The sequence below is a fragment of the Leucoraja erinacea genome, chromosome 15, assembly GCF_028641065.1.
Source record: "Leucoraja erinacea ecotype New England chromosome 15, Leri_hhj_1, whole genome shotgun sequence".
In the NCBI taxonomy this organism is placed as follows: Eukaryota; Metazoa; Chordata; class Chondrichthyes; order Rajiformes; family Rajidae; genus Leucoraja; species Leucoraja erinaceus.
Window position 1 is genome coordinate 26,815,743 of NC_073391.1, and position 17,160 is coordinate 26,832,902.

A 17,160-nucleotide genomic window follows, 5' to 3' on the forward strand; every position below is an offset into this window, starting at 1 on the left:
TTCTGATTTGGAAGTTGTGCCTGGTTCACCACATGGAGGAAGGATGTAGGAGAAAAAAAGAACAAAACCTCAGAGTCAGACATTTAAAAGCTTTCCTAATTTTCAAAATTCTCAGTAATTTGACTGCTAATTTACCCTAAACCACAAATAGACTTTAGAATTCTAACTGGAAGAAGCTGGAAAGGGTACAGAGAGGATTTACGAGGGTATTGCCAGGATTCGGGGGCCAGACATATTGGGAGAGGTTGAGCGGGATAGCACTCTATTCCCTTGGAGCGCAGGAGGATGAGGGGTGATCTTGTAGAGGTGTACAAAATCATGAGACAAATAAATAGGGTAAACACACACTCTTGCCCAGAGTAGGGGAATGGAGAAACAGATAAAAGGGTTTGAGGTGAGGAAGGAAAGTTAATAGGAATTTGGGGGATAACTTTTTTACGCAAATAGGCGTGCGTGTATGGAAGGGGCTGCTAGAGGAGGTAGTTAGGACAAGTATTATCACAATGTTTACGAAGCATTTGGACCAGTACATGGATGGGGTAGCTTTGGGGGGGTTTGAGCCAAACAAAGGCAGGTTGGACTAGTTGGTCAGCATTGGCAAGTTGAGCCAAAGGCCCCATCTCCACACTGTATGAACTATGACTCTAAGCCATCAAATCTCCAGTGTGACAGTGGGGTAACACATTTGGCATTCCATGGCACAATATGCCTTTATCATGGGACATCTGCTTGGAAATGTGAAATAGTTTAAAAGCCTTTTGTCCACATGAGATATTAGAAGTATCCGTATTTCTTATTTTAAAAAGTGGCTATTTTATAACCTCTGGCAGCCCACTCGATCTAAGGCTGGAAATATAAAAGAATATTCTTAGTGCAAACTTCACTCTGCAATTAATAATTAAACCCAGCTTGACTTCAGAATTGTTTTATGCAGCATTTAAATCTGTGGTCTTAACAATAAAATAACTTGTGCCTCATTCTTGTGGCTATAAATTATTGTATCTTTAAATGTATTTTTGACAATACCACAACAGATCTTGTTTAGTCTGTTTCATTTTGTTCTTTAGGGGAGAGTGCAACCTTCTGTCTTGCAAAAAGTGCGGTGAAAACTCTTAAGGACCTTGGGGTAAGTTTTATATTTCCTGTGATATTTACTTTAGACTTCAGAGATGCAGCGCAGAAACTGGAACTTCAGCCCACCGAGTACGCGCCGACCATCAATCACCCCGTACACTAACACTATCCTGCACACTAGGAACGATTTACAGAAGCCAATTAACCTACAAACCTGTACGTGCACCTGAAGAAACCCACGCAGTCACAGGGAGAATATACAGACTGCGAAGACAGCACCCGTCTTCAGGATTGAACCTGGATCTCTGGAGCTGTAAGGCAGCAACTCCACTGCTATGCCACTGTGATGACTATCTTCCATTTGAGCTACCATGACTTAATAAGGCTGTTAATTTGTAGTATTAAGCAAAGTGTGAGAAATGGACATGGGCATCAAAGTTATACCTGATTACTTTGTTAACAGGGTTAATAATATCTCCAATGAACTTTCAGAAATAACAGAGATAAGGAACTGTAAGATGCTGATTTACAATAAAAGACACATTGCTGGTGTAATTCTGGGTTAGGCAGCACTGGAAAACGTGTATAGGTGACATTTCGGGTCAGGACCCTTCTTCGCATAGGTGACCTGATATGCACAGCACTTTGGAACTTTCAGAAATTGTTGGGTTTCAGAAAGGTGATGTTAGTTACCTGAAAGCTCTGATAGCAACAGAACACTCGTCAAAATAGGCCGTTTTTCACACTTCATGGCAGACATATTATAAACTATCATTACTTATGGGCTAGAGTAATTGTTTAAATGCCTCTGTCTGCACAGTACATTCTCGTGGCTATTTTGTCAAATTGTGGTTCTACAAAAAATAATCTTTAAAATAGCTGCTGACTTGGAATTTCCTATTGATTCTCTTGTGAAATGATCGACCAGCATTAGTTAATTGAATTCTCAATGATTCTCCAAGTCAGGCTCATCAGGCTATCGGGCTTCCTGAGCTCCAAGTGTCTATTTTCTTACCAGAAGGCGGAAATATTTGTTCACGTGTAATTGCGGAAGAGAACTATAATTGTAGCTACTGCAAGTTGTAAGTTGACATGAAGATGGCGATCATTTTACATTGTGGCGATTCTACTTCTGCAGGTTTTTAAAGCACGGAAGAGTGGGAGCACGGTTTTGGAACTGAGCAACATCTTTCTACCTCTCATCAATCGACAAAAGCTGCTGGAGTACATTCATAATTTTACTGTGTTGTAGAAAATACTGGACAGGGTATGATCATTTATTGACATGGATTAATGAACCCGTTTGAATTAATTATTTGACATTTAAAAAATGAAATGAATATTTTACTTGCTGCATTCTCTAATTTGATTTGTTTCACTGTTTTAGTGAAATATATATATGGCTGACTTGGTTTGGCTGCTTTCCCTCAAAGTAATTTAACTGGTGTATCATTCCACACATTGTCATCTTCTGTGTGTTTTGATGCAGACTTGTGGAAGGGTAAGCCACCAAAAGCTGATTGCCATCATTAGTGCTGGCTTATTGATGACACTGACATTTGATGATAAGATGTGAAAACTACAGACGCTTGTCTCACCTGTAGTGCTTATGTGTTTTGTGCTTGTTTAACTTGAAGTGGCTACTTGGTTCCCGACTGGCTGTGAACATACGCCATGAACTAGAGTGTCAAATCCAGTGATAATGACAGGGGTATCAAGTTATCTTGGGTTCTTGGTGCACTGGAGAGACTTGTTTCAATGCAGGAAAGTGGTACGCTAAAAGAGATTTTGATAGACTAAACGTAACTAATCAGACATTGTGAGATCTGTGTCGTTCGGGTGTGGATTTTCACCCCCACAAAACTATTATTTTGGTTATGTGCCATCTTCCTGATTTAATTATTGTACCTTAAATGGAATAATTGATTTGTAATCAGGAGGGTATCTATACGCTTGGATGCGGGCTTTATAAGCAGGCTTTGCCTAGACCAATGTTTAACACCATGCACAATCAATGGCTGAGCAGCAGCCATAAGTATTTGGAGGATTGTTGCCTCTTTGAAAAGATTTGTCACCTTCAGGAATACATGGCTCTCATTCTCCTCCCTCTATCCCAGCCCGCCCTACCGCACCACATTAGTTGCAGTCATTCAAACTCCGGAAAGATAATCTCTGTAAAGGTTTTTTTTACCCGCCATGTTGCAGACACCTACCCTATGATGATTTGTTGGTGTTGGAGAGCGTGCGATTGGGCCTCTGGTTATTGCCAGTACTGTATGAACCAACTAAACAACTGTGCCTGGAAGCTGTGAGTTCGTTTGCCTCCCCAGCAAGGAGTTATATAGGAGTAATACAAGCTCTTTCTATACATCCCTTCAGTCTGCGATCTCTCCCTCTGCTCTCTCTCTTTCAGCCTCTCTCCTCTACTGAACTGCTTTGTAAATCAGAATAGCTGACCCACACTCTTGCATTGATGACTAATTACGTTGCCATTTATTCAATCTGTCTCTTTCTGGGTCTTAAAGATTACCATAGGTTTACTGAAAAATAAATTTACTGCCATATTTAGCAACCAAATAATTTATTTCTTCCATATATTTTCCAGAAGGTCTTATGGTTTCAATACACATTGATTTCACCTTAGCAATAAGGTAACCCTTTCAAAAATTATATGCATCTTGTGGCAAGTGGTGTGCTGTGAGAACACTTGTGTATGCCTTCCAACTTAAACACTGTCAAATGCAAATCCAGCCTTGACAGGTATTGAAGCTAACCTGACACTTCTCCCAAACGGCTTTCAAATTAGCCACCGTACAATAACAAAATAATGTTGTTGCATTGGAGGAAATATATAGTGGGTAAACCATCCCTAGTGTGTAGATGGGCATCACAGATCAACTTCATACCTGTGAAGCGTGCGGTAGTATTACCACCATTTGTGTACAAAATACTGGAAATGCTGGACTGGCTTTTAATTTTGTTTTATCTCACAGTGCAAGGACAAGGTCCAGGTCAGCTCATCATTTCACTGATTTCACACATTAATCCCTCTATCTGGATTAAAAATTCATAAACACAACATTTAGTCTCCACAATGGGAGACTTACCTCTTTATAGATTTTGCGCCCAGAATGCCAACAGCTCTCAGTAAGAGAAGGTCACTTATCTAAGCTGCAACTCCACCCTGAATATTTACAGCAAACGGACATTAAATCTCAATGGTGTATTACCTAATGCTTTAGAAACTTAAGGAAACATCAGCTTCCTTTATTAAGGCTGACATTAAGATACTACCATGTTGCTGTGAAATCTGTAAATACCCATGATGCATCAACATACTTTGTTTAATAATGCATCTATTTATTCAATGCCTCAGCTGCACCCTCCCTCCACCCCCACCCCCAAGTGAGTTAATGCAAATTTAAGCTGCTTGTCGTGAAGGTGGATTTCCAGCAAGATGCCGTAATGGCTAATCAGATCACAGTGGTCATCATCTATGTGTTACACCAAAGAGTCCTCCCATGTTAAAGCGACTGTATTTTAATGTGCATTTGTTCTTTTTTTAAAATTCTAAACCTGAATGTCTCGCTTCTAACGTACACTAATATATGTAAAACGACAATGTCACATGCTGCATTATTTGATATTTTGGTTCTATGACTGCTGAACTTGTTAATGACCCTTCTGCCTTATGAGGTCGGATCATGACGTGGAAGGGATGGTCATGTGGAGAGTAATTTTGATGAGGAAAAAGGGTTGAAAGAGAAAAAAAACATACATTGCAGAATAAAAACAGAAACTTTATCTTGTAATTTCTCTTGTAATCTTGCTCAGCCATGTCAATTGTTTTATTCTATATTTATGTTTTCTTTTGACTTGTTTCAGGATTTTAAACTCTGTTTTTGACATGCAGTACGGTGGTGCATAAAAATACAGGAAAGCTTTCTTTCCAGGGTTGTGATATTTAATTGTACAGGTAGTTTAGAGGTATTGGGTCATACATGTTTTGCTTGTGTGTGCAGTGAAATCTTCCCCTAACTGTGGTACAAACAAACGTTTTATGTAAAGAAATGAATATAGAGAGGTTTTAATGAGCTGAAAAGCATTTGCTGGCAACAATTGCACTGATCTGTTAAGCTCAGGACTGTGAAATAACCTAGATCCCAAGAAGCCTTAATTATATGGTGCTTCCAAAAGAGAAAGAGAGCTTAACCCGTTATTAGAGCCAATCAGGGAATAAATCTCATGGATGAAACACACAAGAAGTTAACAACAGTTTGCTGTCTTTTTAACTGTTACTTGTCTGATTTCTGTTTCCTTGGTAATATCTGAATCTATTTCAAAATGTTTAACATACTATGACAATGAGTGGTCTATTGTAAATTATCTTACCTTGTTTAAATAGGTATCAGCTTTCCACCAACTAATTAATTTTTGGGGCTGTTTGATGATGTGGTAATGAGTAAAAGTTCTGAAAAAACACTCCCTTCTTACCACCACCTTCCTTTCTTTCTCTCTTGAAGTCGTAACCTGCCAGGATCCAGTCCTTTCCCAAAAGTGAATGACTCTGGTCAATGGGTATTGGTCGACTATGTTTCATCCACACTGACTGTCCCAGAAAAATTCTGTCCTGGCTTTGCTTGATAATACCAACTGCAAACACGCACAAGCACCCATGTGCACACTCTGAAGTGAGAGCCAGAAAGTGTTGTGGAATTCAGGTTCATAAATCCCGTTACCCCATCCCAAATCCACGGGTACTGAGGTTTTCAGCCAATCTAACATCCTTCAGGAATTTAAAACTGTGACCGATGCATTCTGGATTATTTGATACTAGATCACACTTTACTTTCTGTGCTACTGGGGAATAATTTGAATACATTTGACTGGGTTGTCATGTACCTTTTAGGTTTTTATAGATTCTAACATATACTAACTGCATAACAGCAACTTTGGATATACTTAGTACCACATGAAGAAAATAAATGTAGGTAAAAGTACAAAACAGGAAAAGAATAGCAGGTATAACAATCTTTGAGTTATTATGTATAAACAATCTTGTCCATATCCTGGTGAATGTCTTTGGGGTAGTTGTGAATTTCAAAGGCAAAACATTCTTGCATATTACCCTAACAGGTCAATCTCCTTCATATTGCTTTAGCGAAATGCTTAATAAGTTCTGTTTTGGTTATAGAAAAGTTTAATTAAGGAATTTACTGTTTTCCTTCTGATGCAAGCTGGTGATAGACTGATGCAGTATTTAATTTAGTCCTGGGATGCTGCAAAACGAGATAGACTGGTGGCAGATAGAAAATGAAATGTCAAGATCAGATGTCAAGACATAGTTTCAGTGCTTTTGAATGCGAGGCCCATTTTGCTACCAATACTGATAAATGCAATAGTCAGCAGTGTTGGCGAGACAGTGGCACACAATAAATGGCTGCAGAAGGTTTGAGGCTATTTGGCACTAAAGTATATATTGTTTATTCAGATCTACACCTTTTACTGATATTATTCTACAAGCATAATTAATTATTTGTGCTAAAATAGTTACCTATTTAAATTATTAAAGTAATGTAATGTAGTTTGAAGATTATTAACCACTAAAGCCAAATGTACAAAGCAAAAGCTTTTTTTGCTCGTGACAGTTGTCTTGAGAATGGTTGGCAGTGTGGTACAAACCATGTTCTGCTCAAGATATAGTCATTCCCACAGAGCCAAAAGAGGGAACTGTCACTTTTCTCTGTATAATTCTCAGCTGTTGCCTATCTGTATGTAGTGTTTTTGTGGGAATGGGAAGAGGAAAATGAGTAAATGCGCAAGCACGAAAGTATTTTTTTTTCCAATTACTATTGTGTTGTAATGTTTGAAATGCAAATTGCAGGAGACTGATCTCAAAGATCCTATATCTGGTTTGAGGAGAACTGTTTTGTCACTTTTATAAAATAAACATTGAAAAAAATTGCATCAGTCTGTTTTATGAATGTTTTGGCTGAATAGTGAATTATTAAAATGCATCATATTTGAATGCACAGCACAATTCTAACACTAGGACTCTATTTCTTGTAGCGCAGGAGGATGAGAGGTGATCTTATAGAGGTGTACAAAAGCATGAGAGGAATAGATCATTTAAACGCTCAGTCTATTGTGCAGAATCGGCTAAATTGAGAACCAGAGGACATAAGTGATGGAGGAAAGATTTAATGGGAACCTGAGGGGTAACTTTTTCATACAAAGGATGGTGGTTGTATGGAACGAGCTGCCAGAGGAGGCAGTTGGGGCAGGTACAATCGTGAGGGAGGGGAGGGGGGGTATTTATTCCTTGGAGCACACAAGGCTGAGGTGTGAGTTTATAGCAGTGTCTAAATCACAAGGGAAATAGTTAGTGAATGCCCAGAGTCTTTTACCCAAGGTTGGAAAATCAAGAACCACAGGACATGGGTTTAAAGTGGGAGGGGGGAAGATTTAATAGAACAGCGCTTCACAGGAACAGGCCCTTCAGCTCACAATGTCTATGCTGAACATGATGCCAAGACCAACTCTTACGTGCCTGCACTTAATCCATATTCGTCCATTCCCCTGCATATTCATGTGTCTATCTAAAAGTCTCTTCAATGCCACTATCGTATCTGCCTCCACCACCAACCCTTGGCGCATGTTCCACCTTGATGATGCACCTTGGTGTCATTTGCCCTATGGACTATTAGAGTAAGTGTACTTCAGGAAAAGATGAGAAATACTCTTTTCAGTTCTGCAAATAAAGTTGTTTGTTGCACTCCATTAAATAATTTGCTGGAGCATTACTGTTTACATATGGGGCAAGTACAACTTTAATTCAAAACACTCTGGATCATTTACAGATATGTTGCTAGGACTTGAGGCCTATAGGAAAGGGTGGAGCAGGCTAGGACGTTATTCCTTAGAGGGCAGGAGGCTGAGGGGTGAGTTTATAGCAGTGTATAAAATCATGAGGGGAATAGATAGGGTGAATGTACAGTCTTTTACCCAGAGCAGGAAAGTCAAGAACCAACAGACATGGGTTTAAATTGAGAGGGGAAAGATTTAACATGCACAGGGCTGTGGGTAAATGGAGCAAGCTGCCAGAGGAGGTAGTTCAGGTAGGTACAATAACAACATTTAAAATACATTTGGACTGGTACATGAATAGGAAAACCTTCGAGGTGTGTGGACAGTTTTGAATCCTACACACTAGGGGAAGCTTACGGAAGCCAATTAACCTACAAACCTGTACGTTTTTGGAATGTGGAGGAAACCAGAGCACCTGGAGAAAACCTTTTTACAGACAGCACTCACAGTCAGGATTAAACCCAGATCTCTGCCACTATAATGAATGAATGAATGAATCTCTTTATTGTCATTGCACATGGTACAACGAAATTTAAAAGTCAATCCCACGGTGCGATTCACAAGAGCAATTTTAAATATATAAAAACAGGTAAAAATATATACATATTAAAAAAAAATTACAGATAAATAACAATAGCAGCTGACGTAGAACCATTCAGTTGAATGTGAGTGTTATTACTTATTTTGCATTGTTAAGTTCACGTATGGCTATGGGGTAGAAGCTGTCTCTGAGTCTGTTTGTGCGAGTTTTGAAAGACCTGTACCGTCTGCCAAAGGGCAGCAGGTGGAACAGGTTGTGTCCAGGGTGGGAAGGGTCCTTCAGGATGTTGGCTGCCCTGCCAAGGCAGCGAGAGCTGAAGATGTCCTTCAGGGAGGGCAGTGGGCAGCCAGTGATTTTTTGTGCGGTGTTGATGACCCTTTGAAGGGCTCTCCTGTCCGCTGCAGAGTAGCTGGCATACCATGTGGTTATACAGTACGCCAGCACACTCTCGATGGAGCAGCGGTAGAAGGACACCAGCAGCTTCTCCTCCGGGTTGTTTTTCCTGAGGATCCTCAGAAAGTAGAGTCGCTGCTGGGCCTTCTTGAATGCTGTGGTGGTGTTTGTAGTCCAGGAGAGATCCTCTGTAATTTGTGTGCCCAGGAATCTGAAGTCTGAGACCCTTTCCACACAGTCCCCATTGATGAATAGGGGTTTGGGGGCTGCACTGTTCTTACGGAAGTCTATGATAATTTCCTTTGTTTCTGTGGTGTTTAGGATGAGGTTGTTGTCTGAACACCACGCTGCCAGTCTTTGGACTTCCTCCCTGTAGGCTGTCTCATCTCCTCCTGAGATACGTCCAACCACAGTCGTGTCGTCCGCAAACTTGACGATGGTGTTGGTGGAGTGTGCGGGGGCACAATTGTGGGTGTAGAGGAGGGAGCTCAACACACAGCCCTGTGGGGAGCCGGTGCTGAGTGTGATGGGGGTGGAGAGGTGATGGCCCAGTCTGACGGTCTGGGGGCGGTTAGACAGAAAGTCCTTGATCCAGAGGCAGATGGGTTGGGAGAGTCCTAAATCCATGAGTTTGGTGACCAGTCTGCTGGGGATGATGGTATTGAAGGAGGAGCTAAAGTCAATGAAAAGCATCCTCACATAGCTCCCCTGGTGTTCGAGGTGGGTCAGTGCAGTGTGAAGAGCAGTGGCGATGGCATCCTCAGTGGACCTATTTGCTCTGTAGGCAAACTGGTGTGGATCGAAGGTGGGCGGGAGGCTGGCTTTGATGTGCTGCTGGACCAGCCTCTCGAAACACTTCATGATGACTGGTGTGAGAGCGACCGGTCGGTAGTCGTTAAGGCCGCTGATAACAGGCTTTTTTGGTAGTGGGATGATTGTGGCAGACTTCAGGCACGGTGGGATGATGGATTTGGACAGGGACAGGTTGAAGATTTTCGTGAAGACCTCGGAGAGCTGGTCTGCACATTCCTTCAGAACCCTTCCTGTCACGCCATCCGGGCCGGCAGCCTTCCTCGGGTTCACCGCCCTGAGCACCCACCTCACTTCATGCTCCTGCACAGTGAGGGTGTAGTTGTTGTTGTTAGGGGCTGGTGGGAGAATGGTGACGAACTCTTCTGGTTCTGCCTCGAAGCGAGCAAAGAAGCAGTTCAGCTCCTCTGCCAGTGAGGCGTGGCCGTCGGCCGTCGTGCTGTTGCTGGGCTTGTAGTTGGTGATGTGCTGGATGCCCTGCCACACCCGCCGTGGATCGTTGTTAAAGTGGTCCTCTATCTTCCTCTTGTGGGCCGCTTTTTCTCATTTCGGCCCTGATGCCTTTCTTCAGGTTGGCTCTAGCAGCGCTGTACAGGGCTCTGTCGCCAGACCTGAAGGCGGTGTTGCGGTCCTTGGGGAGAGGTTGGACTTTTGTCATCCTCGGCTTCTGGTCGGGGTACACCCGGATGAGTTTGTCGACGGTGACGTTGTCAACACAGTTCTGGATGTAAAAGAGTACCGTGGATGTGTACTCCTCCAAGTCCTGATTTCCAAAAATGTCCCAGTTTGTCCTTTCAAAGCAGTCCTGTAGCTGTGAGGAAGCTCCTTCAGGCCAAGTTTTAACAGTCCTGGTGGTGGGTTGAGCTTTTCTCCTGAGGGGGGTGTATGTTGGTGCTAAATGAATGGATAGGTGATCCGACTGGCCTAAGTGTGGTAGTGGTGTGGCTCTAAACCCCTTCTTGATGTTTGAGTAGGCCTTGTCTAATGTATTTTCTCCCCTGGTTGCACATTTGATGTGTTGTTCAAACTTGGGGAGAACTGATTTTAAGTCTGCATGATTGAAATGACATGCTATGATATGGGCTGCTTTGGGGTAGGTGTTCTCTTGTTTGCTGATAGCACTATGGAGGTAGCCTAGGGCTATGCTAGCATTAGCATCCGGTGGGATATACACAGCTGTAACTATGACCACGGTAAACTCACGTGGAAGGTAGAAAGGCCTGCATCTAACTATTAGGTACTCCAAATCAGCAGAACAGTGTCTGTCTATGATTGTGGTATTTGTGCACCAGTTGTTGTGAACGTATATGCATAACCCCCCTCCTTTGCTCTTACCGGAGTCTTTGTTTCTATCCCAGCGAAATGCTGTGCGGCCTGCCAGCTCAATGACTCCGTCCGGTACAAGTGCGTGTAGCCACGTCTCTGTTATTAGCAGAATGCAACTGTCCGCGATGTTTTTTTGTTTGTGGTGACCTGTAGTCTTAGTTCGTCCATTTTGTTGGTGATGGATCTGGCGTTGGTGATAATGATGCTGGGTAGCGGTGGTTTATGTGGTTGTTGCCTTAGCCTAGCGAGTAGTCCGGACCGGCGACCACGCTTTTGCTTCCTGTGCCTCCTCCGTCTCCGGCGTTTGCTGGGGCCGACAACAATCCACGGAGAGCCCGGTGTCCTGGCTATCTCCTCCGGTATGTTGCGTGATATGATAACCCTTAATAATCTTATATGTTTAAATAAGATACCCTCTCATCCTTCTAAATTCCAGAGTATATTCTATGTTATCCCACTTTCTCATCAACATAGAACTAGTGTGAAAGGGTGATCGATGGTCGGTGTGGGCTCGGTGGGCCGAAGGTCCTGTTTCCATGTATACCTCTAAACTAAACACAACAGAACAATACTGTTAGATGCTCTTCTGGAACGGCACAAAGAGAGCTGCTACGTTGTGCTATCTTGCAACTACCAAGTCTGAAACATCCGATCGAGGCCTAAGGAAACATGCAATCCTTAGAGCCCTCTCGTTTTAATGTCCCGGGGCCACTGGATTAATCAAGAAAGGGTTTTTTTTTTTGCCTTAACAAGGACATTTTAGTCAGTTAAATCATAGTTACAGAGATCAGTCCGGCAGTTTACAAACCTCAGTCAATCAATCATCGAATTACAACACTATCATTCTTATCCACACCCCACCCCCTCGCACAGTGACTAGCGTTCATGGAAGGCCTCCAGAGTCCCTGTGGACAAGACATGTCCCAGGGTCACACTGACACGGACGTCGGCCTGGAAGAGGGGCATTCTGTCGACTCCGGCAGAACTCTCGGCTGGCTGCTGCTATCCTGGCCATCTAGAAGGTGTCGGCCTGGCCCAGCGCGATGCCATTGGCTCCTTCCACCAACGCCTCGTGCAGCTGCCGTGGCAATTAATGCTGTTCTCATATTAAGTCCAGCGTGAGGTTTAAATGTGCCAACCATTTTTTGATCAAAGGCGCATGAGAGAAATTAATTTATGTCAATCCTTCTGCGATGCTTTAATTAAATTATTTGCTGCCACAATTTATGATCTACTTAGAGTGAGCTAAAGCTGCTCATAACATTTTGAGTAGAAAACCAATATAAAATGCAGCAAATTAAATTTTCTGCAATTTGGCTGAAGGCCAAGTGGGAATGACCGAAACAAAGTTTAAATATAAATAACTAATTTGGGTGGTTCTGACTACAAAATATGATCAATACCTGGAATGGACATTTGCAGATAGGGTGGCGGAGATTAATACGCTCAAATTATTTATGAAGCATTTGGAAGCAGACCATGTTTAACATTGTCTATTTCTCAATAATGCATTAATTAAGATGAAGCAGAGTATCCACTATTAATATTTAAATAGTAGTTTTATAAGAAGAGCATCTTGGGTAGCTTAAAACCCAACAGTATGAGCATTGAACTCTCCAAATGTTGGTTACATCCCTCCCCTTTCTTCCCCTCTCTCTTCCCTGTGCCCTGATGTGCACCGATTTCTCCCATTATCACTCCTTCCACCTATATCCCTCCCTTTTGCTTCTCATTTCACACCTCTTATATACCAGCCTTTTGTCTCTTTTTTATCTCAAGCCTTTGCCAACCCATCTGCTAATCAACCCCCTCCTCTTACCTGTATCTACCTATCACTGATGTAGGAAGGAACTGCAGATACTGGTTTAAACAGAAGATAGACACAAAAAGCTGGAGTAACTCAGCGGGACAGGCAGCATCTCTGGAGAGAAGGAATGGGTTATGTTTCGGGTCGAGACCCTTCTTCAGACTGGTTAGGGATAAGGGAAACGGGATATAGACGATGATGTAGAGAGATACAGAACAATGAACGAAAGATATGCAAAAAATAATAATGATAAAGGAAACGGACGATTGTTAGCTGTTGGGTGAACGAGAAGCTGGTGCGACTTCGGTAAAGGGATAGAGAGAGAGCGAATGCCGGGGTTACTTGAAGTTAGAGAATTCAATATTCATAACACTGGCTGTAACCAAGCAAAATATGAGATGCCGTTCCTCCAATTTGCGTGTAGCCTCACTCTGACAATGGAGGAGACCCAGGACAGAAAGGTCTGTGTGGGAATGGGAAGGAGAATTAAAGTGTTTAGTCCGGTTCAGGACTATGATGTTTGAAAGGAATCATTACCGTCTCAGATCTACATTTTTCCCAAGAGTTTGAGGTAAACCTGGAAGATTTGAAATAATCAGAAAGATGAATGCTCGATCCCTGACCATATTCCTGTCTGTCTTTGTACACTTCTGAATTGTGAATTATGTCATACAAGACTAATGCATGTAAATCGAGAAGGACGTTGGTCTTCTCTTGCCAGGAGTTGTCACCTTCATCAATTTCTGGGTAACTGAACTTGTACTGAATACGCAGCTATCTGCGAACACACTTCAGTAAAGAGTTGAACATCTCTACCTCCTACGATAGAAGATTATGTGAGCTCATGAAATACTACTAACAGTTATCATTCCCTGCCTGTTGTTTCTGTCAGGAAAGGTTAATAGGGAGGATGATATGCTTTCTATAATAGATGGTAGCAGGCCATTTTTGATGAGTCCAACTGATCAATCTCTCTACCCTCAACCTAACCTTGTGAGCTGGCGTTCTCTGAAGCTTTGATTTATGCATTTTGTTTGCTCCATGTGGTAGACCATAACCGGCAAAACCATTCATGATCACCCTCGTGTAGATGTTATAAGCAGCTGACTGTGCTCTCCTTTTTGGTTCTGTGTTTAAATAAATACATTTATAATGGAAACACTTTATCCACTTACAGAATAAGTCTCTCGCGCAAAAGAGAAAGCATATGGAGAAATATGGGTCAGATGGGCCACATGTTAGCCCTCAACAAGCTGTCAAGGTTGATTTCCTTCAAGGCAAGTGACACCCCTCAACAACTTGCCCATTGAGTTGTACCTGGCTCTGTGGGACTTCTCTAACTTCAAGTAACTCTTGCTTTCCCTCTCTCTCCATCCCTCCCGCTTCCCAGTTCTCCGATCAGTCTTACTGTCACCGACTACATTTTATCTGTGTTTGCTTTGTTACCTTCTCCCAGCTCACAATGATTTATTCTATATTTTCCTTGATCTCAATTCCCTTTGTCCTGTTTTCACACCTTACACTTCCTTATCTATGTATCTCCCTCTCCCCTGACATTAGTCTGAAGATGGGTCTCGACCCGAAAAGTCACCCATTCTTTCTCTCCAGAGATGCTGTCTGCCCCGCTGAGTTACTTCAGCATTTTGCGTCTGTAATGTATATAATGTAATTAGCATATGTTATGTCTTGTGCGAGGGGATGCATGTGCTAGAGGAGACTCATGGTGGCGTCCTACAATAAAGAAGCTTGTTAGTTTACTCCTGTATCTGAGAGTTCTTTTGAGTCAGTTCCAAGTACCCAAAATACACTACAATTGGCGACGAGGATGGGATAGAGTTTGCGAACTCACCCACAGGACTGTTTTGCAACACGTAGGATTGTTTAACAGTTTAAACTGTAGATACGGAGTTGTGTCGCAGTTGTTTGCGAGCTGGACAAGAGAGGCCTGCAGATCCCTCTATGCCGGGGACTGCATTTAAAACATCAGCTGTACAAGTCGGCGAGTTTTGTCAGGCTATCTCTATGTTGTGTCTACGTGGCAAGATGTCGTCCTTCGGATTGTTACTCATTTTAGACTGAGTTTTCCTTTTCTCAAATTCCTCAAGCTGAATAGTCTTTGTATAGGTTTTAGGTGAATTGTTACACCAAAACACACAACAACAGCATGAAGAGGATTAAAGAACAGAAAAGGAAAGAAGAAGGACTGTCAGAAAAAAAAAGGTTATGTTTGGAAACAAAGTGGAACGACACCAAGCCAAAAGATTTGGCGCCAAATGGTTATGAATTCGCGCCAAAGAAAAGAAAGGTTGGAACAGGAAGCAAGGAAAACAAGTGGGGCAGAAGTAAGTGTCACCGAAGAAAGCAGCCGAAAGCTGGAAGCCTAACCAGCAGGACAGCGATGGTGCCAACTTACCTGGGACATTTTCCAGGGCTGTGTAGCCCACAGCCTGGCCCAGGAGCCGCCAACGACGTAGAGAGAGGGCCTAGTACCGGGTAAGTCACGGACAGGTCCGGTGAAGCCACCGACGAAACGGAGTCAGCCCGGCTGGAAGAAGAGTCAACCCGGTCGAGGGAGAAAGCCGGCCGCGTGAGAAGCGGACCAGCAGCGAGAAAAAAAAAAGCCCGGCCACGCGTGAGTAGCGGACCGGCAGAGTAAAAGAAAACTGGCCGCGAGAGAAGCAGAGGTCCCAAATTATTCTTCAGCTCATTAAAGAGCTCGGGTGAAATTCTGACAAAGTTTGTGAATGCACTTTTATCCTCTTCGCACAGCACATTAAGCAGTTTATCATATTGTCCAAATAGAGGTCTCCGTTGAAAGATGGGCTTCACCCAGTGAGACTTCCTCATAATTCTCTTTTTAATTAATCTCACCCTTCTGCCTTCACGCAAGCGTCCTCGATTCACATAGAGGGCTGCTGCATACAGCGCGTCAATGAAAAACACCACCATCCTGTACTCGAGACTACTTAGTACAGGCATGTCTCCAAATGAGCCAATTCAACCAAGGGAGGATATTTAAAGTGTGTGAAAAAAAAAGTTACATCATTTGTGCCACGTGATGATTTAACAACACTTCACAGCTCACAATGTTCATTCAAGATTTAACGGGAAAGCTCAGGAGACGGACAAGTCACTCGCACAAATAACAGAAATGCCGAGTACCCTTGGGAACTCTTTATCTACCCCCCGTTATATTGTGTGATATCGTGCTAGACCACGACCACTTCACTCTGGTTACATCTTGCGTCAAGTCGCCCCGTGAGAAAGCCCCATAAAGAAGAGAGGCTTGCCGGTCGAGTCAAAAGTATGCAGGACCGATTGCGATTAGGACACTTCAGTATAGTCCAGCATGGAGCTTCCTTCACTGAGCAATGGACAAATGTTTATGCATTGCAGAATGTCATTATACAACAAGAGCAGATAAATACGCAGCGCCAGGAAATTGAGCGACAGAGAACGACTGAAAAACGAAAACCTGCAGTCATGTGTCAGATCCCACCTACAAATAAGGAACAGAAACAGAGGAAATGTTAACTTTAGCAGAATTTCAAGAACAGGAAGAAATCTGCAAATTAGATTAAGATATTTAAAAAGGAAAGAGGCAGAGATACAGGTAGAGCTAGAGTGAATAGAAAGATGAATGGAATGAACCATTATAAGTGCTAAGTTTAGATACAGTTTACGGTTCTGAGGATGTAATGTAAGATGACTGCAATAATATAATTTTGCAACTGTGTGTTAATCAATTATACTTAATGTACTAGAAATGGTGTTATTCGCCTCCAAGCTAAAGGGCGAGCAGTGTAATGTATATAATGTAATTAGCATATGTTATGTCTTGTGTGAGGGGATGCATGCGCTGAAGGAGACTCATGGTGGCGTCCTACAATAAAGAAGCTTGTTAGTTTACTCCTGTATCTGAGAGTTCTTTTGAGTCAGTTCCAAGTACCCAAAATACACTACAGCGTCTACATGTGGGACTGGGGTGGTTCAGACCTGGTGGAAATGTACAGTGCTGTGCTTCTAATCACAAGCATTCCTGAATCTAGGAAGAGTGAGGAGTCATGAATTAGGGGTTGCGCAGCGGTAGAGTTGCTGCCTTCTTAGACCTGGGTTCGATCCTGACTGTGGGTGAGTTCTCCATGTGACCGTGCTGATGCTCCTGTTTTTAGCCACTTCACACATATCCCAAATACGCGCAGGTCGGTAGGTTCATTGGCTGCTCTATATAGCCCCTAATGTGCAGGTGAGTGGTAGAATCCAGGGGGAGTAGATCTCGGTGCTGTCTTGGTCCAGGCAGTTTTCTTAACTTAAAACACATGAAGATTTGGCTGCAGTACCC

The 17,160-nt window shown here is 42.7% G+C and overlaps 1 protein-coding gene across 6 annotated transcripts in view; it reads left to right on the plus strand.

Annotated features, from left to right (window-relative positions):
• Positions 1-17,160, plus strand: part of gpam (glycerol-3-phosphate acyltransferase, mitochondrial) — a 121,874-nt gene that overhangs the window by 61,432 nt on the left and 43,282 nt on the right. For 4 of the 6 annotated variants that reach the window (XM_055646943.1, XM_055646948.1, XM_055646945.1 and 1 more), the window contains 2 exons: positions 1,068-1,126; positions 2,213-7,056. In XM_055646943.1, coding sequence (XP_055502918.1) covers positions 1,068-1,126; positions 2,213-2,326 — 173 coding nt within the window. In that variant the 3' untranslated portion in view covers positions 2,327-7,056. Of the gene's footprint in view, positions 1-1,067; positions 1,127-2,212; positions 7,057-13,995; positions 15,246-17,160 lie in introns of those variants that run through there. The other 2 variants (XM_055646946.1, XM_055646947.1) reach the window with 2 other exon arrangements.